The sequence below is a fragment of the Ambystoma mexicanum genome, chromosome 8, assembly GCF_040938575.1.
Source record: "Ambystoma mexicanum isolate Mex_15411 chromosome 8, UKY_AmexF1_1, whole genome shotgun sequence".
NCBI lineage: Eukaryota > Metazoa > Chordata > Amphibia > Caudata > Ambystomatidae > Ambystoma > Ambystoma mexicanum.
Window position 1 is genome coordinate 782,459,050 of NC_090929.1, and position 24,066 is coordinate 782,483,115.

The following is a 24,066-nucleotide window of genomic DNA, read 5'->3' on the forward strand; positions in this document are numbered from 1 at the left end:
TCTTAGACTTGTTTTACAGTACCTTAGCAATGAAGAAAAAGATGCAGCTGATGACTTCTGTTCCTGTGCAGCTCTGCAGATCTCACTGTTCCTGGGCCTCAGTCGTGGGGACAAGAGGGATGACGTCGGGGGACTCCTGCAATCACTGGGACGGTCAAGACTAGCAACCGGCAAACTTCACTTTCAGTGGCTGTTTAGTGTTTCAGCTACTTGCGTCTACCGCAAAAAGCAATAACGCGGTTCCTGGCTGTTTAGGTTGACTGTCCTTGCTTCTGGGGTCCTGCACTCTGTTGAGGGGGCTCAGGCTTGGTCAGTCCTGCTTCTTGGGAGTCCGGAGGATCTTCCAAAAGCTCTAGGCCAGCTTAAAAGCAACGCACACAATCTTGTGTTCCTCTCCCTGACTATACGGTTTCCAGCAGCAACTCTGTGGAAATTGAACCAGCTCCGAGATGGATGTCCAGGTGGCTTACTTCGGAGTTGATTGGTCCCACCAACTCAAAAGGGAGAATTGTCCTTGCAGGGGCTCCTCTGTCGATACAAATTTTGAGTTTCAGCACAGCAGCAGGGCTTCACCGGGCAGACCAACGGTCCAGGATATGCAGCAGGCGTCCTCTTCAAGTTCTTCTTCGGTTCCTTCGTCCAGAGGTCGACTCTGCCTTCCAAGCCAAAAGCCTCGTCTTTTATTCAGTTCTCTGCCATTCATTCCAGCCCAGCAGTTACTCACCCAGCAGGGTGGCTGTCCTTGCCGGACAGTCAGCCGGTCAATCACTACTGAGTGCATTTGGGTCTCCTAGGAGACCAAGCACAGGGAGTTTCGGGCACCTCCCTCACTTCCTGCCTACCCCAACACCCTTGGAGCCAGAGGCGGGCTTCACTCGTGAATCCCGCCAAAGGGAAAGTGAACAATGGGACCAAACCTGGTTTGCCGCGCAGAGTAAACCTCAAGAAGGACCTTTCCACAAAGAAATGGCGAAAAAAAAGACAGGGGCCATTTGGCAAAAATTGCACCCTTAGGTGCTTTACTGCAGCTGCGAACGCAGCCCGCGGTAAATCCACACTAAAGTAGTTAAAACGAAACCGCTGCCACCAGCCATTCAGTGAGAAAAGGGTAACATAAAATGTTTTACATGAGAAGCTAGACAAAGGGGATACTAGGTAACCCCTGTAGCACCCTATTGTAAGATAGTGTGTGCTGGGTATGACAATGCATTACTTACCGTAAAAGCATTTCTGATGGTTGTATCTGCTTAGATTCACATGCTGTGCATAGGTCCGACATCCAGTGGTCACTGCGGAGTATTGCATTTTGTTTTTCGTAGTCGAAAAGGGGACGTCGACAAGGCGTGTCTGTAACACTATCCATATAGTGACGTGCGTTGTACCCACAATCCCTCACTCGTCGAGGTCCCTCTGTTTGTATTTTTTCTGCCCTGAGGGAGCCTTCTATACATGAGTGAGTACAGAAAAGAGAGAGAGTTGTAGAAAGGTGTCTATGTTTCTTCCATCCGAGCGGGGAGGAAGGGTGGGCGCATGTGAATCTAAGCAGATACAACCATCAGAAATGCTTTTACGGTAAGTAATGCATTGTCTTCTGATGTTTGTTAATCTGCTTAGAATCACATGCTGTGCATAGACTAGCGAGCAGTACACGGAGTTGGCGGTGGGTTATGAGAAGGAACAGTAGAGAAAAGATGTCTTAATACTGCCTGTCCCACCTGGGAGTCAGATCTAGAGTGTGCATCTAGACAGTAGTGTTTTGTAAAGGTGTGCACAGAACTCCAGGTAGCCGCTTTGCAGATGGAGTCAAGGGGAACATTTGCAATGAACGCTATGGAAGCCCCAGTGCCTCGAGTGAATGTGCTCTTGGCTTGAAGGGAAGTTCTCTCTTAGCAAGAGTGTAACAGAGAGTGATGCATTGAACAATCCATCTAGATATAGTGGACTTTGAAACTGCATCTCCTTCTCTTCCTGCTGCCACAGAGACAAAGAACTGATTAGTCTTTCTCAGTGGTCTGGTTCTTTCCATGTAGAACATGACAGCTCTGCGTACATCTAGTGTATGCAGACTTTTTTCTCCCAAGCTGGAAGGGTTTTGAAAGAACGTTGGTAGTTCTATTGACTGGTTTACATGGAATTTCGAGATGAATTTTGGTGCAAACCTTGGGTGTGTGCGTAGAACCACCTTATTCTTGTGAACTGTTACGAAGGGGTCTAGAACAGAAAGAGCCTGTAGTTCACTTACTCTCCTAATGGAGGTGATAGCTATTAGGAAAGCAGTCTTAAGAGTGAGGTCTTTAAGAGTTGCCTTGTGCATGGGTTCAAAAGGAGGGCCCATGAGTCTAGAAAGTACCACATTTAAGTCCCATCCGGGAACTGGGTTAGCTATCGGAGGGTGTATTCTCTTTACCCCTTCCATGAAGGCCTTGATAACTGGTATCTTCCACCAAGACACTTTAAGTTGGGAAGTGGTGTATGCAGAAAGTGCCGCTAGGTGGACTTTAATGGAATTGAACACTAGACCTGAATCCAGTAAATGGGTCAAGTACAGAACAATGTTAGTGGGAGAGCAGTCAACCGGGTTGATGCTCTTACCTCTACACCAGATGACAAATCTTTTCCACTTGCTAGAATAGCAGTGGCGAGTATTAGGTTTTCTGGCTTCCCTGAGGATGTCCATATATCTCTGCGGGAGTTGTAGATGTCCAAATTCTATGATCTCAGGAGCCAGGCTGCTAAGTTCATGGTCTGAGGGCATAGATGCAGTGTCCTGCCCTTGTCCTGTGACAGCATGTTGTACGGGCAGGGAAGTTTCACTGGGGGAGATAGGGACATCTCCATCAGGTGAGCAAACCATGGCTGCCGGGCCCACATTGGGGCCACTAGTATCATGGTAACCTGCTCCTGGTGCATCTTGTGCACCACTTAGTTGAGAAGGGGAGTCGGGGAAAAGGCGTAAACAAATTTCCCTGACCATTGAATTGACAGACCGTTCCCCTTGGACTGGTTCTGGGGGTACCTGGAGGCGTAACTTTGGCATTGTGAGTTCTCCAGAGTTGCGAAAAGGTCTATTTCCGGGAATCCCCATTGCGTGAAGACATCTAAGACGATGTCTTTGTGCAATTGCCATTCGTACTCTTCGGGCAGGGGGAAGTCTCTGCTGAGTTCGTCTGCTAGCAGATTGAGTTCCCCTGGTACGTGTTGTGACAGTAGGAACATGTGTTTGAGAGCCCACTTCCATATATTCTGGGACAGCTTGGACAGTCCTGGAGAGTGGGTGCCCCCCTGCTTGTTGATGTAGTACATGGCTGTGGTGCGGTCTGTAAGGACCATCACTGTCTTCCCTTGTAGGTGTTCCTGGAAGGCTTTTAGTGCTTTGAACACCGCCAGTAGCTCCAGTAGGTTTATGTGCTTGGTTGCTACGTTCGGTGTCCACACTCCGTGAGCAGTCTGATGGGATAGGTGAGCCCCCCATCCTGTGAGGGATGTGTCTGTGGTTAGAGTGGCCTCCACCGCGGGTGTGGCAAAGGGTTTCCCTATTATCGGGTTTTCCTTTGTCCACCACCGTAGCGAGAGAACCAAGGCTTGTGAGACCACCACTAGATCGTCCCATTGTCCGCTGGCCTGACACCACTGGCTGTTGAGCCACTCTTGCATTGGGCGCATGCGCAGGCGCGCGTGAGGTACCAAATAAATACACGACGCCATCATTCCTAGCAAACGCACCGCTTTGCGCACCGTCACCTCTCGACCTGCCACATATTGGGGAATCTAAAACAGCATGCTTTGGACCCTCTCGTTGGAGGGGAAGACGAGGCCGTCCTTTGTTCGAATTAGAGCCTCTAGGAATTGTTTGACTTGGCTGGGGTCTAAGCTGGACTTCTTCTCGTTGATGGAGAAGCCCAGTTGGAACAAAAGGTCTACAGTCTGTTGGGTGTTTGAGAAGCATGTCTTGTAAGAATCCCCTGTTATGAGCCAGTCGTCGAGGTAAGGGTATACTGGGATGGATAACCTGCGCAGGTGGGCCGCTGCCACTGCCAGTACTTTCGTGAATACCCTTGGTGCAGATGCTATGCCGAAGGGTAGCACTCTGAACTGGTAGTGTATGCCCTCTATCATGAACCCGAGGTATTTTCTGTGCGCTGGCAACATTAAAATATGAAAGTATGCATCTTTCATGTCCAGTGTTGTCATGTAATCTCCCTGTGATAGCAGTAGGATTACTTCCTGTAAGGTCACCATACGAAACTTTTGGGGTTTGACAAACTTGTTCGCTGGGCGCAGATATAACACAGGGCGCATGGTTAGATCCTTTTTGGGTACAAGGAAGTACACTGAATAAATACCTTCCATTACCTGAGATAGAGGCACGACCTCTATGGCTCCTTTTTCCAGCAGTTGGTCCACTTCTTGGAGAAGGATGGCAAGGTGTTCTGGTGTCATGCGGCGTCCCCTCGGGGGTCTGTATGTTGGGGAAGTGTTGAACTCTATAGAGTAGCCACGGGTTACGGTGGAAAGTACCCAGCGGTCTGATGTTATTCCCTCCCATGCTGGAAGAAAGGATGTTAACCGGCCCTCGACTGGCGTTGCATGGGAGGGGACGCGAATCTTCGCGTCACTTGGTGGTGTTGTTGGCTTGGGAGCCTCTGGGGGTGGAACCCCGGCCTCTTCCCTTGCCACGACATTGACCCCTCTGATTGTACTGGCCGCTATTACTCTGGTAGTTGCTGGAAGAGTACTGTTGTTGGTTTTGTTGCTGGCGTTGTCCACGAAAAAAGTGCTTATTACCAAATCCCCGCTTGTTAGGGGGTTTTGAAATTTGGTCTAAGGTCTTTATTGTATCAAATTCTTTCTTCGCGTTCTCCAGCGCGTCATCCACTGCTCTCTCAAAGAGGTTGGACTCCTCTATGGGTTTATTAATAAGGGACGCTTGTGTTTCCGCCTTAAATCCGGAATTGCGAAGCCAGACGTGACGCTTCAGTAAAATTCCTTGTACCAAAGTGCGGCCAGCCGTCTCTGCTGCATCGAGGGTATTCTTGACGATGCTTTGATTGACCAGAGAGCCCTTGTTAACTGTAGCCAGTAAACGAGTCTTTAGGGGTTCGGGAGCTTCTTCGATGTCCTGTTTGAGCTTAGCCCATTGGGCTTGCCAATAGGGTATTATTATTGGCGATTCTGGTAGAGAATGCTGCAGAAGTGGTGATTCTCTTGGCTAGGGCATACAGCTTCTTCCCCTCTTTATCTGGGGGTGCCTCGCTAGTAGATAGTGGGACTCCTGCTCTCTTCCTGGTGTTGGTCACAACCAGGGAGTCCGGGATTGAGTGACCCTTAATATATAATGGGTCTGATTGAGAGGGAGAAAACAGTTTCTCAATCTTCGGATTGACCCCTCTCACCAATGCAAGAGTGGAAAGAGAAGGTGTAATACGTCTCTTAACTGAGGCGAGGATGGGTATAACCTGGCTAGTGGGGGGTTTTTCTTTGATAATCCTCTCCACAAAATCGGTGTCTGGGGTGACCTCCCCAGTTTCGATCTCGAAATGTGCTGCTGCCTTCTTCAGCAGTGCATTGAAGGTGGGTTGATCATCGACAGGCGAAGGGTTCCTGACTGGTGTAGTTTCAGTAGACCTGATGACTATACTGCTACTGCCTGTGTCAGTCGACCTAGCCGGTGACTGCCAGGGATTTGGGTCGCCCTCGCCTTTGTCTTCCTGGAATCCTTCCTCACATAGGTTAGTTTCCTCGTGAAAACCTTCCTCTTCTTGTTGGTCCTCAACATAGGTGAACTCATCTTCCTCTTGGAAGAAGGTGTCTTCCTCAGTGGGATTGTAAGAGTTTATGTCCTCCTGTATGGGGTTATAAAACTTCTGGTATTTAGCCCTTGGACTCTCCAGGGGTGCCTCCCTTGGTCTCTTTGGAGCCCTGTCTTCTGGGATGGACATTAGTTTGTCCATACAGGTCTGGAACCTTTCAAAGGTCCACTGAGGTCGGCCAGGACGGTCTGGGAAAGAAAAGGGGGTTTCTTCCTCCTGTAATTGTCTGGTTCTGTCCCATAACGTCGAAGAAAGAGAGCCTTCGCCTTCTGAGTAGCCTTCTTGCTGGCTAGGGCCTTCTGTCGGCGTCGGGAACTGGCCTGATCTGTTTTCCGGCGCCTTCGGCGTATCTTTGGCCTTGTGCGCGGTTTTCGGCATTTCACTCGCCGTACGTCTTTGGCCGTCCTTAGATGCTATGCGCGCGAGGCTTTCGGCGAGCATTCTCTCTTCCGAGGGATCGTTCGGCGTCGCGCTATGAAACGTCGAGCTTTTGCTCGTCGAGTCCTTGGTCGTCGAGTCCTTGGTCGTCGAGTCCTTGGTCGTCGAGTCCTTGGTCGTCGAGTCCTTGGTGGCAACGTGAGCGCTCTTGCGATGCGCGTCGCCAGAAATTTTGGTGTTAGCGCCCTTATTTTTTGAGTGCCCAGTCGCCTGTCGCGGGGAGGGCTGACGACCCTTACGGTCGGCGGAAGACGTCGGTGGGCCCGGCGTCCCAGTTGGTGCTAAGGCTGCCTTCGTCTTCGACGAAAGTGTGCCTGGGGGTATGTGCTTTGGTGTTTTTTTGTGTGCCTCCTTGTCACCGGGGTGTTCATCCCCATAAGCTGGGCGTGAGCCGGGCTTGTCGGGGCCGGGGACGGACGACGAGGAGCGTGAACGCTCCTTTGAGAGGTCTACAGCCTCCGTTACGGGGGCCGTGTAGTCACTGTCCTCGTCACACTCGGCGGCGGCGGCAGCGGGCGAGGAGTCAGGCCTAGACATGGCGTAGGCCGCCCACCTTTTGACCCTGCAGTCTTTTAGAGTTTTGGGCTTTAGTAATTTACAGGCCGCACAGCCGTCCTCCTGGTGATCGAGGGGTAAGCAACGGTTGCACCGTTTGTGCTTATCCTTCCAGGTATATTTACCCTTGCAAAGCGGGCAAAACCTAAATGGCGTCCTCTCCATAGCTGAGGGTAATAAGTGTGACTACGACCTCGAAAGAGAGGGCGGGGAAAGAGAAAGGCATTCTTAAAGAAAAGAAAGAAAGACCACAAAACCCCACTCTCCCTACTGTGTATGGCCGGCGAGGCCAGGCCACGTGTTCGGCAGCACCGAAGGATCCCCTCCGCTCGTCCTTCCGTCGAAGATCTTGCTCGGCAGAGAAACGGCTCTGCGTCGAGGGAGGGATCTACGTTATCGATATTAATAACAAACGACCAAAGGTCGAAGAAACTATTTGGCAATGTCTCTCGAGGAGCTCTGCATAAAGGCGACCAGTAGCTGGGCGGAAAAAAATCTGAGGGACCTCGACGCGTGAGGGATTGTGGGTACAACGCACGTCACTATAGGGATAGTGTTACAGACACGCCTTGTTGACGTCCCCTTTTCGACTACGAAAAACAAAATGCAATACTCCGCAGTGACCACTGGATGTCGGACCTATGCACAGCATGTGATTCTAAGCAGATTAACAAACATCAGAAAGAAAGTTACAAATTTAAGTAAAGTCAATTTCACTTTACTGCTCTTGGAAACAGTAGTTTATCCAAGAGAAGGTATTTAAACCTTTGGAAATCTGAAAGACTTCCCTGTGTCACTGCACTGAAGGTGCTGTGTGACAATGTAAAAGATGATGCCTATGGAATTTGCCGACTCCACAACCAAAAGAAAAAAACCGTTCAAAATCACATTAAAATACATGTGAGAGTGGGAAAAATGGTCTCACTCTCTCCAGGTTAAAAAAAACAAGTCCTTAAAATCCAGCAAAGTTGCTGGGGGTCTCCAAGGTGGAGGGAATTAGCACATTTCTGAGAATTCTCCCTAACACAGTCCATGGACACCACCTTGAAGCTAGTCCGTCCCACTAGTCCAAGGGTCGAAACACAGACAAGGGTCGTCTGAAATCAGGCAGAGTGAAAGGGCTTCACCGGACCAATCACTGAGAAGATGCTGGTCCACTGCAGAAGTCGTCCTCTGGCCGTCAATGGGCTGCTCTTCTTTTACTGATTCTTGGTTCCAACGTGGATCTGACGAATGGCTGCAGGAGTCTTCCCAATTACACTGCGTGCAATGTAAAAGAACAAGAATTGTCAGGAGAACCAACATTTCTCAATACAGATTCTGATGGACTATTCAATTGCCCCATAACAAATGAGCAAAAAGCAAGCGAAGTGAAGCTGAAGGCTTTGATTGCCTTAAAAAGTTTGTTCAGGATCAAAAACATGCAAGACAATGGGTTTCCCTAGAAAGCTATGGAGGGAAAGTTGCAAAAAGGCAATCAACCAAAATTGATCAGTGAGCATGGCATCTGATACAAGTGAGCTACAAGAGGACATTGTTATGGTGAAAAAGGAACTTCAGTTGTGTTAACTGTTTATGTAATTTGGTGTGTTTGGATGCCTTCAGATATTGTCAATGATCTGCAACATGAATGATGAAGGGAGGAGCGTGTGGAACAAGCAAAACACTAGTTGACTCCAGGAAATAATCTTATTAAAAGATTCTCAAAAAATATCTTGTTGAAAACTGAAACTGCCACAGCAATTCCAGACCAAATCATGAATAGGTTTATCCAAGTATACTTAAATATTTAAATATTTCAACAGAACTGCATTTGCATACCTTAGTCTAACATTGGCACCAATGTAGGATTCATATGGCTTTTCAACTTGCATGAATTCAAAATCGTAACTTCTGCTTTGTGTCAATTCTCCTGGTAAGGCGAGCTCTTTGACCAGATTGACAAACTCGTGAGTATTGCTCTTGTCACTGAACAGCTCTAAACAAATTTAAAGAGAAGGAATAATAAAAACAGTGCAAACAACATTGGCAAACATCAAAATAAAGTAGGCCTGCCAGTTAACAGTAGCAAACCACATGCTAAGTATTCTCCATGCATGTGAATAATTATTTGCACCCGGGGAAAGGCACTCAGCCAATCAGGTGGCTGGAACAGCGGGCGAGAATACTGTTAGGACCATTCAACTGAGACAGTGCAAAACTCCACTCTTAATATTATGCTGTACCACCTGAGTATATGGTAGCGTAGACGGAGCAGCCAGGCTTATCTTAGGAGGGAGAGAGGGCTGGTGGTAGGTACAAAGAACCTGTAGTACACCAAGGATTCAACAAACACTTGCAACCATAAGTACTATAAAAAATAAAGGTGTATTATAACTACAAGTAGGCCAAGTCAAGTCTTGGGGTAAGTACTTTGTCAGAATCATAAACACATTATAAAAATACACCACAATGCTTAAAGGTACACAGACCAAAGCATAACCCTTCTTCAGAATACCCAACAGTAATTCTAGGGAAGTCAGACCTTATAATACAGATTTAGTTTAGGCCACACCTATTCATGGGGAATAAAACACTCAGTTACTTTTAGAATACTTTACAGTAAGTAAAGGGTAGTAGATCCTGTCAGTTATGCAGTGACGCTCAGCAAAGAAATCACATGGTAAACGACCCTGCAAGTATACTTTTCCGAATAGTGGAACACTCATTCAAGAAACAGTAAAATCATAACTATGATTCAGGATTACACACAGTTATACTAAGTGAGGAAGACCTTTTGTGTAATATAGATGTATAGTTACTTTTCAGCTCAGTGGAACACAGACTAAGATAAGCAAGAACTCTTTACAATAATTTAGTATTGCACCAGGCAGACCAAGGTCAGCTACACCTACAGAACACTTTTTAAGAATGGCACACAGCCATTCTAGGCAGGTAAAACCTAATGTTGTAATATACTATTACAGTTGCTTTTCAGATCAGTAGAATACAGACTGAGGTAAGCATAACTAACTAATTTTAGGATGGTACCAGCTAACCAAGGTAAGTAAACCCCATAATCTTTTTAAAAGGAGGTACCAGCAACTTAAAGTTAAGTATAACCGAAGGCAGACTTATTCTAGACAGGCTAACAGCAAGTCAGGGGAAGCAAGGCCCAATTGGGACACTCTTACAGTTATATCCTAACAGGAATACTAAAGTGAAGCCAACAGCATTACTTTTGGGAAGAGGCACAACCAATTTACAGGCGAGTAAAATAACTGTTAGGCAAGATTGTATGCAGTACCCTTTGAGTGCACTACAACAACTCTGACCTCCTGGCAATAGGAACCCAACCTTTGGTATAAGCTTGTACTACACAGATTGGTAGCGTGTTGAGCAGCCAGGCTTATTCTCAAGAGGGGTAAATGTGAGCTGTAGGGGAGTTGCACAGAGATTCAGTGAATAGTATTCAAATAAACACTTACACACAAGGTTTCTTGAATAAACAATTATTAATGTATTCATCAGTCAGTTAGAATAAGCCTTCTTCAGAAGGGAGCACTATATAACACCACACAAATACACTTCAAAACGACACACTCTTAGTTTCTAAATCAGTAAAGACCCTTTTGGGATGGCCCACAGTCACAACCTACACCCTCAGGCGACTTCAGAAGCTAGGGTGCTGGGGACATTAATATCTTACTGTTTGCATTTAGAAAACTCTTAGAACTTGGTCAAAGGAAAAGGTTATTATAACAAACAAGAGACCACAAACATTCTTAAGCCGACAAATACTTTTGGATCCCCTAAGCAGAGTCATTCAGTGTAACAGGTTAAGCCAAATTCAATGGGCAAAAGTCTTATATGGGCTGAAGCACTTCTAGTAGGTAAGTAGAAAGGTCTTTGCACAATGTTTTCGAAAGTCTTTGAAGAAAAGAAGAATCAAATGTAGGGCAACAGGCTGTTTAGACTTGTGGGTAGTAGAAGATACAAGCAACTCTACAATAAGAGGTAAGTTCTCTCAAACTTTATAGTACCTTTGCATTGAAGAAAAAGTGCAGCAGATGACTTGTGTTCCTCTGCAGCTCTGCAGATCTCACTCCTAAATTTTGGGGACAAGAGGGAGGACTTCTGGGTACTCCTGCACTGCAATGGGATGTTCACCGCTCGCAACCGGCAATCTTTCCAACAAGTGGCACTTCGGTGTTTCAGCTCCTGGCGACTACCGCAAATAGCGACACCACGGTTTCTGGCTGTCGAGATGGACTTTCCTTGCTTCTAGGGTCCCGCACTCTATTGAGGCTGCTTCCTGGGAGTCCTGAGGATCTTCCTGGAGCTCTTGGCCAACTTAAAAACAATGCACACAATCTGGTGTTCCTCTCCCTAGCTTTTCGGTTAGCATCAGCAACCCTATGGAAATGCAACCAGCTTCGAGAGAATGTCCAGGTGGCTTACTTTGGAGTTGATTGGTCCCACCAACTCAAGGGGGAAGAAGTCATCCTTGCAGGGGCACCTCTGTCGATACGAATTTTGAGTTTCAGCACAGCAGCAGGGCTTCACCAGGCAAACCAATGGTCCAGGAGTTCCTGCAGCCGTCCTCTTCAAGTTCTTCGGTTCCTTCGTCCAGTGGTCGACTCTGCCTTCCAAGCAAAAAGCCTCACCTTTTATTCAGGTCTCTCCCATTCATTCCAGCCTAGCTGTCAGTCACCCAGCAGGATGGCTGTCCTTGCCGGACAGTCAGCCAGCCAATCATAACAAAGTGCATTTGGGTCTCCTAGGAGACCAAAGCACAGGGAATTTCAGGCACCTCCCTCACTTCCTGCCCACCCCAGACCCCAGACACCGTTGAGCTTCACTCGTGAATCCCGCCAAAAGGCAAAGCAAACAAAGGGACCAAACCTGGTTTGGCGCGCAGAGTAAATCTCAAGAAGGACTTTTCCACAAAGAAAGGGCGAAAAAAGAAAACCGGGGTGATTTTGACAAAAATGGCACGCTTGGGTGCTTTACTGCAGCTGCGAACGCAGCCCGCGTTAAACGCACACCGCGGTAGTTAAAAGTAAACCACTGCTACCAGCATTTAGTGAGGAAAGTGTAAAATAAAAATGTTACATGAGAATCTAGACAAAGGGGATACTAAGTAATCCCTCCAGCAAGATCGGGTATCTAGTCTATCCATAAAATGTTCATTCATCGAATTGAAATCCAACAAAATGTATTAATTGAAAGCCATTTCCATCAAAATGCACTTTCGTTGAATACATTTAGTTGGATTTTGATTAGAGTTAGGGAGGTGGCGTTGGGGGGTTGGGCGGGGCATCGAAACTTGACCATTCCTATGTTCGATGGACAAGTTTCGATGGATATTTACTTTCAAATGTAAAAGATAGCATTTTGATGCGTTAATTTTCAGTGCTTTTACTTCGATGTCTCTTTTTCGATAGATTATTTTCATTACAAAGACAATAAACTGTAAGATAGTGTGTGCTGGGTCTAGAAAGTTACAAATGTAAGTAAAGTCAATTTCACTTTACTGCTCTTGGAAACAGTAGTTTATCCCAGAGAAAGTATTTAAACCTTTGGGAAATCTGAAAGACTGCTTTCTGTCACTGCACTGAAGGTGCTGTGTGAAACAATGTAAAAGATGATGCCTATGGAGTTTGTCAGACTCCACAACCAAAGGAAACAAAGAGTTCAGAATCACATTAAAAAACATGAGTGGGAAAAAGGGTCTCACTGTTTTCCAGGTTAAAAAAAATCAAGTCCTCAAAATCCAGCAAAGTTGCTGGTGGTCTCTAAGGTGGAGGGAATTAGAACATTTCTGAGAATTCTCCCTAACATTAACCTTACATCTACTTTTCAAAATGGCACAACACACATTCAAGGTAAATAAGAACTTTTGTAACTGCTCACTCTCAGAGCGACAGTTACCAACTAACTCATTTACAAGTAAGTACACTTTTAAACACTTGTCATACTTTTCAAGGCAGAATCATTTTCTTATCCAGGCCTTCCCTATTCTATTGCATGAGTTCTCTCAGAGGCAGAAGAGGGTCCCTAGTGGTCTAGGTGCCAGCTGTATGCAGGGTGAGATAGGGTTCTGTTGCAGGCAAACGAGTTCCTGTGGAAGACTGTTCAAACAAGTAAGTAGTTCACTTTAGAGTTAGTTAAGGTCCAGGGACTTCTAAGAAGACAACCTACGAGGATTGCAGCAGTGATATGATATGGCATTTATAACGCGACTATACACAAGTGTTTCAAGGCGCGACGAGGCAAGGCAGGGGGAACAGAGGGAAGACAGAGACAATGATCTTACTAGGCAGGTGTCATTCAGACTGTGCAAGTGCAGGGGAAAGGGGATGGGACAGTACAGTACATGTGATAAATCAAATAAATAAAGCAATAGGTAAAAGTACGGCCAGCTAGTGGCAAGTGCAAGGGTAAGTGCAGATGAACTGGGTGAACTAGATGAGAGGATTCCCAATCACAGAAAACACCCCTAAAGCTTTACATAAATCACACAAGCTTAAGGTAGGTACATACCCCAGCCAACACAGTACCTCAGTATGGAAGAAGAGTTGCAGCAGGGGAGACTTTGGGATCTGCAGCCAAAACCCAGTAGATGAATTCCTTTGTCATGAAGTTGGAAGACATTTTGTAGCAGGGCTCAACAGAGAAGGCTCCAGGCAAGAGTTTGTTCGCAGCTGGATGCAGCTTTGTAGTTTTGACACCCTTTTCAGGAGCCAGAAGACGACTGAATATCGCTTGTCGGATTCTCGTCACTTGCAAGGTACAGCACCCTGCTGAGGGGACTTTTCAGTCTCGTTTCATGTCTCTGGAGGTTCTGCAGGATGCCACCCAAGTGTACGCTCAATTCGGAAATCGGAAGACTGCGCACCGCACACAAGCTCGTCGCAGCATGACGTGGGATGGCTCAAAATGCAGGTCTTCTTGGGTCTAGTGGATCTCACCAGGCTCTTGGTCGAGGTCATTCTTGGAGTGCCCAGATCGCTTGTAAAGAAGGGCTACAGCAAGTTCCTATTATACAGCAGGCTCTCTGGTCGCTGGAAATCTTCTCAGCCGTGTTTTCTTCATCTTCCTCTTCGGATTCAGGTCCTGTGGTCAACTTGTCAGCAGCTTCCAGGTTCAGAATTTTGATCAGGAACTACAGCACAACCTCTGCATTTTCCCCCTGCATTTTACAGCATGGGGCAGTCTGGCTGTCCAATCAGGAGAGCCAGCCCCCACTGGGAGTTTGTTCCTTTCAGGCAAGGTGAAAGACAAAGGGCTGCAGAGTTTTGGACTACTCCCTCACTTCCTGCCTTTCCAGACACTCTGGAGCCTGGGCAGGGAATCCACAGGATTCCCGCAGAAGACAAAACAGCCACTGAGGTTGTTCCCACCTAGAATGGAATGGAAGACCTCAGAAACAGCAAGCACTCATAAAATGGTAAAGAAAAGAAGGGGCCCACCATTTAGCAAAATGGTGGCCCTTCTGTGCATTACCAAGGCTGAATTAACAGCCTGCGAGTAATGAAGACGAAAAAAGCCATAAAAGTATTACACTGCCACCAGCCACTCAAGGAAACGTGCAATGATTTGTAATTTAGCAGGGATCTGTGTGTCACTATGTTTTCCTTGTTGGTGTCTCTTGCAGCTCAGTGTAATAAAGATTTCACAAACTAACCTTAGCCCAAATTGATCTCAGCATTCATTTCACCGATGTGGCCTTTCATTTAAGTGGGTTTCCTGAAATGGATGGATGAAACCATTGCTTTAAGTGGCACCATAAAACGAGCCATGACTCTTAGAGGGCGTGGCCATGACCACTATCTCCCCTTTGGGGATAGGGTGCTGATCTCTGCAGCTATTAGCTAAGTGAATGGTGGGGGTCGGCATCGATCTTTTTCTTGCTTGTTGTTGGTGACTGCCCCTGGCAGGCATACCTTTGGCTGGGAGATGCAGCGATCACCCACCCCCCGCTCCCTCCGTGACCCCCAGTGATCATGGGGGGGTGGGAGCCTGGTGGAGGCCAGTGCCACCACTGTGGAGGAAAAGGCAGGCTGCTGGAGGCCAAGGTCTTTTTTCTGAAGCCTTTAAGGTTCTTGAGCATGTGTGAGGGCTTCGGAGAAAGAATACCTTAGCGGCCTTGGCTTTTCTTCCATGTTTGTGTCGGCGGTGGACAGTGCCACGGTTATGGAAGATGAGGCATTTTTTTCTGAAGCCTTCGCACGTGAGTGGGAGCTTTGAGATTTAGGGGGGAGGTGTTGGCCTCTAGCGGCTGCATCAGCTGGGACAGTTTAGGGAGCAATGGGAGACCCCCGCCTCAAAGACATTTTGCAGAAACATCTGGGGCTCTGGCCCTGGTAATCCCGGCCCACTTAAAGCCAAGGATAACCCTATGATTCAATGAAACTTGCAATTGTGACAACATGTTACATGGTATTCCCCAAGCACTCCACACACGTTGGGGTGTGCTTGCTCACTATATAAAATCTAAGATGGATGTAAATCCCACTTTACTACTTGGGAACTGTAGTTAACCCAAGTACATGAAAGAGAAATTAACAAGGGAGCCCATAGAGGCAACCCAGCCTAAGCCCAAATGTTGTAGGAAACTATAATTTCAACCATACATTATGGAGAGACATAAAAAGAGTAAAATACTAGGTGAGAGGGGAAAAAGATTCCCCTTCAAATGGGGACATTGTAAAATAGTTACCTAGTCAAAGCAAAAGGTTCAGGGTTGACACCAGTCAGCAAGATTTATCATTGATATGAACATCTTACCTAACAAATACACATTCTCCACCTGCTATTTTCAGGCCTTTCCCAGAGTGGCGTTATCTTTATTTTTATGTGGGGAGGCAACCAGGAGCCTCTCCCAGTTGCCTCCCCACCCACCTATCCCCCAAAACAAGCCATACCTTTTCCCCACTCCCTCCTTGCCTACTGGACCGGAGCTTCGGGCTCCAGTCTCAGCACTCCTCCCGCCATAAGAATGGCTAAGGGAAATGTATCCCTTTTCCCTATGGCGCCATCTACAGGCACCTCCCCCGTCCACACCTCGGCCAACCCCCTCTCGGGAAATTGACATCACTTGTGCAGCCAATCTCCAGAGGAAAATAAACCATTTGCAGCCCGGATAAACCCTGGGGTGCGAATGGCTTTCACCCCAGCTGTGGGGGCAGACATGGGCGGTAACTGCCCCAGCCCTTGCCGAGTGTTCGGACTGTTTTTCCAAAGTCCAATTAAGAGCTTAGTAAAACCATACAACTGAGACAGTACAAAACACCACTTAGTAGAAGGCTGTACCAGCTGAGTATTTGGTAGTGTAGATGGAGCAGCCAGGCTTATTTTAGGAGGGATAGGGGCTGTAAGAAAGTACAAAGAACCTGTAGCACACAAATGGTTCAATAGAAACACTTACACCCAGCATTATTATACAAAATAAAGGTTTATTATAAATACAAATAGGCCAAGGTGAATCTTGGTGGGTAAGTACTTTGTCATAGAATCATAAACACAACATAAAAACAACACAATGCTTGCAGGTACACAGACCAAAGCATAAAGCCAATTCAGAATACTAACGGTATGTCTAGGCAAGTCAGACCTAATCATACACATTTAGAATAAAACAAACCTATTCATGGGGAGTAAAACCACAAATTACTTTTAGATTACTTTACAGTAAGTCAATGGAAGTAGACACTGTCAGTTATGTAGTAACACTCGGTTAAGGAATCACTTAGTAAACAAACCCTGTTACCAGGATACTTTTCTGAATAGTGAAACACAAATTCATGGAACAGTATAAACCTATAACTACATTCAGGATAACTCTCAGTTATACCAGGTGAGCGAGACCCAATGTTGTAATAAACTATTACAGTTGCTATTCAGATCTGTGGAACACATATTGAGGTGAGCAATAATTCTCTAACTTATTTTAGGATGGCACAATGCAGACAAAGGTTAGTAAAACCCACAATACATTTATTCCGATTTGCACACAGCTATTCAAGGTATGTAAAACCGAAGGTAGACATTCTGGGACAGGCTAAACAGCAAGTCAGGGGAAGCAAGACTCAGTGAACTTCTACATTTACATTATGAAAGAATAGTAAAGTGAAGCCAACAGTATTAATTTTAGGAAGAGGGGGACCCAATTTACAGTTCAGTAACATGACCTTATAAATACTTTTCAGAGAGGCAAAACACATTCAAAGGATATTAAGAACTTTTGTAACTTTTCCTTTTTCAGAGGGCCAGTTACCAAACCAACTCTTTAACAAGTAAGTACTGTTAAACACGTATTACCTTTGTTAGGTTAAAGGCCCAAACCTTACAGGTCTTTCCCTATTCTTGAAGCAGGAGTGTTCTCAGAGGCAGGAGTGGGTCACTAGTACTCTAGTGTCCAGCAGACAGGTCAGGATAGGCACAGATGTAGGAAAAGTCAGTTCCTGTGGAAGTCTCTTTAAAAAAAAAAGTAAGTAGTTCACAAGAGTTAGTTAAGGTCAGGGGCTTCAAAGAAATCACCCTAGGAGGATTCCAGCAGTGTGCCCGAGTGAACTGGATGAGAGGACTCCCAATCACATGAAACACTACAAAGCTACACAGGAACCACAAAAGGCTTAAGGTAAGGAATACCCCAAACACCACAGTACCTCAGCACAGAAGAGTTTGCAGCAAGACATCTTCAGGATCTGTAGCCAGAAACCTGCTCGATTAATTCCTTGTCATGAAGGCTGGACACTAGGGGAACAACAGGGAAGGCTCCAAGCAAAAGTTTTCTCGCAGCTGCATGCGGTTCTGTGATTTTGGTTCCCTTTTTAGGAGCCAGAAGAAGACTGAATATCGCTGGTCGGATTCTCGTCGCTAATCTGGTCCAGCATTCTGGTGAGGGGAGTCCAAGGATTCGGTTTTGGTTCCAGTGGTCAAATACTTCTTCAGCTTCCAGGACAGGACCTTTATACAGGAATCAGATAGGCATGCAATATTCAAACATGATGGGGCGACAGTCGGCACAGCCGACTGCCCAGATGGAACTGGAAGACAAAGGACTGCAAAGTTTTGGACTCCTCTCTCGCTTCCTGCCTCCAAGACACTCTGGAGCCTATGCAGGCTTGCCCAAGGTCTCCCGCTGAAGACAAAACACGCACAAAGAAATTTCACGCCCTGAAGAGTAGGGGAAGGACCAATAAAGGACAAGAAGCGCGAAAACTACAAAAAAGAAAACCGGGGCCATTTTGGTCAAATGGGCACCCATGATTGCCATTACCGTAGCTGTGGAAACAGTCTGCGGTAACGGTGCACCGAATTAGTAAAAATGTTCATCAACACCAGCCATTTATTTATTTATTTATTTTTAAAAACATTTTTATTATTTCAACCAACAAACAGTACAGACCAAATATACAATACAAAATACCGTAATACAGTTTTGAATGTGTGTCGTATGCAATTTGATCTCCAATCCCCAAACCCACCCCCCCTACGAGCCCATCAAGTCTGTTTGCTCTGTGTTTGCGCTGCGCGGTGTGGTACATTCTCCATTGGAATCCGCCAAATCTGCCATCGTTCCAAACAGTTCCGATATCAATGATTTCCAAGCCAACAGGGTTCCCACCTCTTCTCCCCCTCCCACCACACTGGACTCCTGCCATACCACGGTCTCTGCTTCCGCCCACTTTTGCAATTCCTTCCACCATATCTCCACCTGTGGTTTATGACAAGCCTTCCATCCCATGGCAATCCTCCTCTTAGCCAGCACGTATGCCAAGTCCTTCAGTTTGTTAACGTGCTTCAGTTTTTGCGATCTAGGGAACCCCCCCAATAGGCAGGCCCATGCTGACTCTACCACCAGCGTGACTCCTTTGTCCGCCAGTTTCGCCGCTATCTCGCCCCAGAAGCGCCCAACCACAGGGCAGGACCAAAACATGTGCGTCATGTCTGCCTGCTCTTCATTGCACTTGGGACATGCCTGTCTGCCTGCATTTTTAAACCTTGATATCCTCAGGGGCGTCATATACGCCCTATGCGTAATGTATAATTGTATTTGTTTCAACCTAGCATTTCTCGACACCTTCTGATGATACCACAAAGCCCGCTCCCACATCCTATCTTCCATCGGGGCCCCCACCTCAGTTTCCCAATCTAATCGAAGTTGTACTGGTTCTCTACCAATCTTAAGCATCAGCATTTCATACAATCTTGAAATCTCGTGCCCTCCCTCTGTCATATCATATATAGTGTCCACGATACCATCCGGCTCTGCTTCGAGTATAGTTTCGGGCCAAGCCCTCTTAATTTCCCACACTAATCTATGATATGTCATATATTGACCTACGTGTAGACCTGTTTCCTCGCCCAACGTTTCCCAGCTTATGATGGCTCCCTCCCGCCAAACATCTCCCACCGTTGCCAACCCCGCTGATTCCCAGTGGGTTCTAATTCTCCTCCGCAGTTGCTCATCTCCTTTCGCCAGCGCCACCAGCGGTATCTGCGGGGAGCACGGAGCCGGGATTTTCATCATCCTGCACGCGCGGCGCCAGATCCTCCACCCAAGCAACATCATTTTGGGGCGCCCCTTCATGTCTGTTTCAGATAGCCAGATCATTTCCTTTAAGTAAAATGGGGCGCAGTCTGCACTAAACAATCTGAATTCGGGGGTACTTTCATCCGAGAGCCATTTAGCTACGTACTGCAATTGGCTCGCTATATAATAGGCCTCATAATTGAGGAGCCGTATCCCCCCTTTTTCATAAATGTTTTGCAGTTTCCACAATGCCATCCTGCACCTGGGTTCCTTGCCACAAAAAGTCCCTACATATACTATTAAGCTTGGCAAAAAACTTCCCAGGTATGAGGTGTGGAATGTTTCCAAAAAAATGCAGGAGCCTAGGTAAAACCACCATCTTAAGCATTGCGCTACGCCCCATCATGGCTAGCGGCAGCTTCCCCCAAAATTGCATGCTTTTCTCGATTTTCCCCACAGCTATCTCCGTGTTGTGTCTATGTTCTTGTTCAACCGTATGATACACATCTATCCCAAGGTACCGAAAGGTAGCAACAGTCCAAGGAACTTGCAACACCGGCAGCTGGTCTACGGGGAGTCCCCTATAGTTACCTAACGGGAAAATTACAGACTTCTGAGGATTCACAGCTATCCCAGACAACCCCGCATACCGATCCATAACCTCCAAGATATACTGGAGATTCTCCTCTGGATACTTCAGATACAACAACATATCGTCTGCATATAGAGAGATCAAGTGTCGCTCCCCACCCACCTCAATGCCTATAGTGTCGTACTGCTGTCTAAGGTATATGGCTAAAGGCTCCAATGCCAGTATGTATAACATAGGGGACCATGGGCATCCCTGTCTGGTACCTCTGCCTAACCTCCATCTCTCTGAAATAACTGCTCCCGTCTTAACTCTGGCAAGCGGCTCACTATACAACATCTTCGCCCATCTGACATATCCGGGCCCCATCCCATATCCCGTCAAAGCCGACAGTAGCCATGGCCACTTGACGGAATCAAAGGCCTTTACAGCATCCAGGGACACTACCGCCATGTCACCCTCCTTATCCCCCGCCCATTCAATGACTCGATGTAATCGCCTGTGATTGTGAGTTATGTTCCTGTTGGGAACATAACCCGTCTGATCCGGGTGTATGAGCTTGTCTATGACTCTTCGCAGTCTACTCGCCAAAACAGCCATTAGTATCTTGCTGTCTTGATTCAGCATTGATAGCGGTCTATAGGAGCCACAGCTGTTCCCAGGCTTATTCGGTTTAGGGAGCGTATTATGACTGCTTCCCTTAGCGACTCTGGCAGCCGTCCGACCTCAAACGCTTCATTTAGCATATTCAGCATCGGAGGGAGCACTTCTGCCATGTATGCTTTATAAAACTCGCTCGGGAACCCATCCGCCCCTGGGGTTTTACTAGTTGGCAATTGTCTCACCACCGCTTCTAGCTCCTCCAAAGTGATTGGTGCATCCAGCTCTTCCCTCTCCTCAGCACTTATCCTGGGCAGACCTATGTCTTCAAGCGTTTCCTTTATTCTCTCTTGGATATCCTCCTCAACATCCCCATACAGTTCTCCGTAATACGTGGCAAATTCCTGATTGACTCCCTCCTGGGTATCCGCCACACTTCCGTCCTCCCTCATTATTGCCCTGATGGTGGGTCTGGGGGTTTCGCTCTTATATAGCCATGCCAGGAGCCGTCCTGTTTTGTCCCCACCCGCGTGCTGCCGCTCTATGTATTTCTTATAATTCAGTTTACACAACCTATCCCAGCACTCTCCACACGTCTGCTGAAGTTGAAGTACCCGCTCCGCATTTAAACCAGTATCACCCCCCTCCTTTTGCGCTTTCTCCAAGTCCCTCTCAGCCTCTTGTAAATCAGCCAGGACACCTCCCTGCAGGCTATGGGACTTTGCTATGGCCACGCCTCTCAACACCACTTTAAAGGCCTCCCATAACGTGCACGCCGAATCTACGCTGCCCGTGTTCTCTTCAAAGTAATTTATGATCTCCTCCCTCACCTCTTCTTTAAACGCGGGATCTTTGAGCGCCTCCGCTCGGAGCCGCCACGTCGGGATCCTTGCCCTTGGAGGGCGATATTGCCAGCTAACAACCAAGGGCGAGTGGTCCGACAAGACTCTCGCTTTATATTCCGCCCGCACCATCTCCGTTATTAGGCCTGACGTAGCGAAGACATAATCCAGTCTAGTGGACAGCTGTTGCGGGGCCGAATAATGAGAATACTGTCGTTCTTGGGGGTGCTTCATTCTCCATACATCAGTCAAGTCAAAATGATTGAGCAGCGCTTGTAGCACCCGTGCCGCCGGGGCAGGTTTTTCCCATTTCTGATCTGATCTATCCACCCTTGGATCTAATACACAGTTAAAGTCCCCCCCCCCAGAGTACCGCACTTCCCATGCACATACCAAGTTGAACACTCAGGGTTCTGAAATACATTGCCGTACTCTGATTGGGAGCGTATGTATTTATTACACTTATCTCTCTGTCCTCTACCATGCCCCTGAGTATGACCATTCTCCCTTCCGCTTCAGCAATTTCCTGTAACACATGAAAGGGGACATGCGGGGCCACCCAGATAAGAACCCCTCTAGCATAAGCTGAGTATGTCGAACCCACCACCACTCCTTTCCATTTCTTCCTAATCATTTCCAGTCTCTCTTTCGTCAAATGGGTCTCTTGCAACAGCGCAATATCTATTTTTTGTCTTCGCAAGTATAGCATGACCTTATTTCTCTTCAAATAACTGTTTAGACCCCTAACATTCCACGTAATTATTTTAAGGTCCCCCATGGCTTGTTATGATTTCCGCCTCCATCCCACTCGCGCAATCCACTGCTCGTACCCGATCTCGTCTATTTAGGCTCGTATCCCAATTCAAACTCCCCTTAACTTCACACACCCCAAACACCCCTCCCCTCCCGTTATCCCACCCAACCACACCCAACTCCCCACACCTCCCTCCCCCCATTCTCCCACCTAACCCCCATATCCCTTTCCCCAACTGTTGCCCAGCTCCATCCCTGGATCTCAGGCTCCCCCGCATCTAGCACTTTCCTGGCTGACGCCTGTACTCGATGCCCCGCGGGGTGAGGCCGCCCTACTGGCTGGCCTACTAGTACTAATACGGGGGGATAGGGTGCCCACATCCTGTCGCTCCTGATTGCTATAAACTCTACACGCTTAACTATACAATTACCACATATATATGCACTTCACTCTATTCAAGTCCTCGTGTGCGCCTACGTCCATGGGATCTGCTTCCAGCGCCGCCCGTACCCAGCACTACCCCTTAGCCATAGCCATCCCCCACAATTCTATTGGATACCCCTTGCACATCCTGTCATGCTACATGTAATGTCCCCCGCCACTTATCGTGTTACTCTTGCGCTTGATCCGCCTCCTGCTCCGGACAACCCTGCAGGTCTAGCCAGGTAGTCGCTTCTTCGGGCGTGTGGAAAAAAAACATCTTGCTCTTATGTATCACTTTCAGTTTCGCGGGATATAGCAGCATATATTTGATCCCAGCCGCACGCAGCCTTCTTTTGATCGCCACATAGCTGAATCGCTGCCTTTGGACCAGCATTGTGTAGTCTGGATATGCCGTGATGGCGCACGACGCCCTCTTAATGGTTCCTCCTTTGCGGAAGTATTCCAAAATCTTCTCACGATCCTTATAATTCAGTATTTTAGCTATTATAGGCCGGGGGGGAGCCCCCGGTTGTGGCTTCCTCATGAGGGCTCTGTGCGCACGTTCCACCGCAAACCCCTGCGAGAGTTCTGCAGCCCCTATTTCTTGTAAGAGCAGATTCTCAATATAGTCCGTCGGGTCCCGTCCTTCCTCTCCTTCCGGCAGGCCCACCACACGAATGTTGTTCCTCCTCGCTCTCCCTTCAGCCTCCTCCGCCCGAGTCTCCAGATTGGCTACCTGTTGTTTGAGCACGTGGATTTCTTGTACGTTACTCGTACTAGTGTCTGTGTTGATTTTCACGGCGCTCTCCAAGCTACTTGTTCTCTCCGCCAGCCCCCTCACGTCTTGCCTCAGCAGGGCAACCTCTATGCCCACTGCGTCTATTTTGGCCTCTAGGGAAGTGCGCAGGTCCGACATCGCTGTCCCCCATGAGTCTCGCAGCTCCGTTATAGCCGCTAGTATCTGTTGTTTGTCAGTGGCCGCAGCGCCCTCCCCTGGTGCCTCTGCTTCTTTAGACGCTACGGCCGCCGGAGATTGCTGTGTCTTGGCGAATGTTTCCATCGTGGATTGCTTAATCTTGGTTCTAACCCCAGCCCCTCGCCCCGACATCTTGCAGCTTTCGTTATGTACCCGGGTTGCAAGTTCCGAGTGGGCTGTGTCCTCCCACGTATCCGACGTGCCACTGCGTCCAAGAGACCGCACACCATTCACAGCTATTATGCCCAGCTTTGGCTCAATGCCCCCGTGTCTTTTCTCTGTTGCAATGGCTTATCTTCCGGGCCAGCGAACACTTACAGCATCCCCTTCAAAGTGGTTTCGCACCCGGTGTCAGGGTGCCAGGCTTGCACAAGTGCCTATGTCCTCGCACTGCAGGCCCTAGACCCTTCCGGGGCCTACTGCATTACCTCAGTTCGCCGTGATATGCCCTTCCATGCGCCGCATGTGCTCATTTAAGCCCAAAAGTTTCCCGTGGCGCCCCACACCAGCAGTGTCCAACTTTCAACAGCACAAAGTATCCATAGCTTTCTAGCAG

The 24,066-nt window shown here is 47.6% G+C and overlaps 1 protein-coding gene across 2 annotated transcripts in view; it reads right to left on the reverse strand.

Moving 5' to 3' along the window:
- The window catches only part of VPS26A (VPS26 retromer complex component A), a 1,053,575-nt gene that overhangs the window by 544,007 nt on the left and 485,502 nt on the right, over positions 1-24,066 (reverse strand). For both annotated transcript variants that reach the window (XM_069610610.1, XM_069610609.1), the window contains exon 4: positions 8,625-8,781. In XM_069610610.1, coding sequence (XP_069466711.1) covers positions 8,625-8,781 — 157 coding nt within the window. The remainder of the gene's footprint in view (positions 1-8,624; positions 8,782-24,066) is intronic.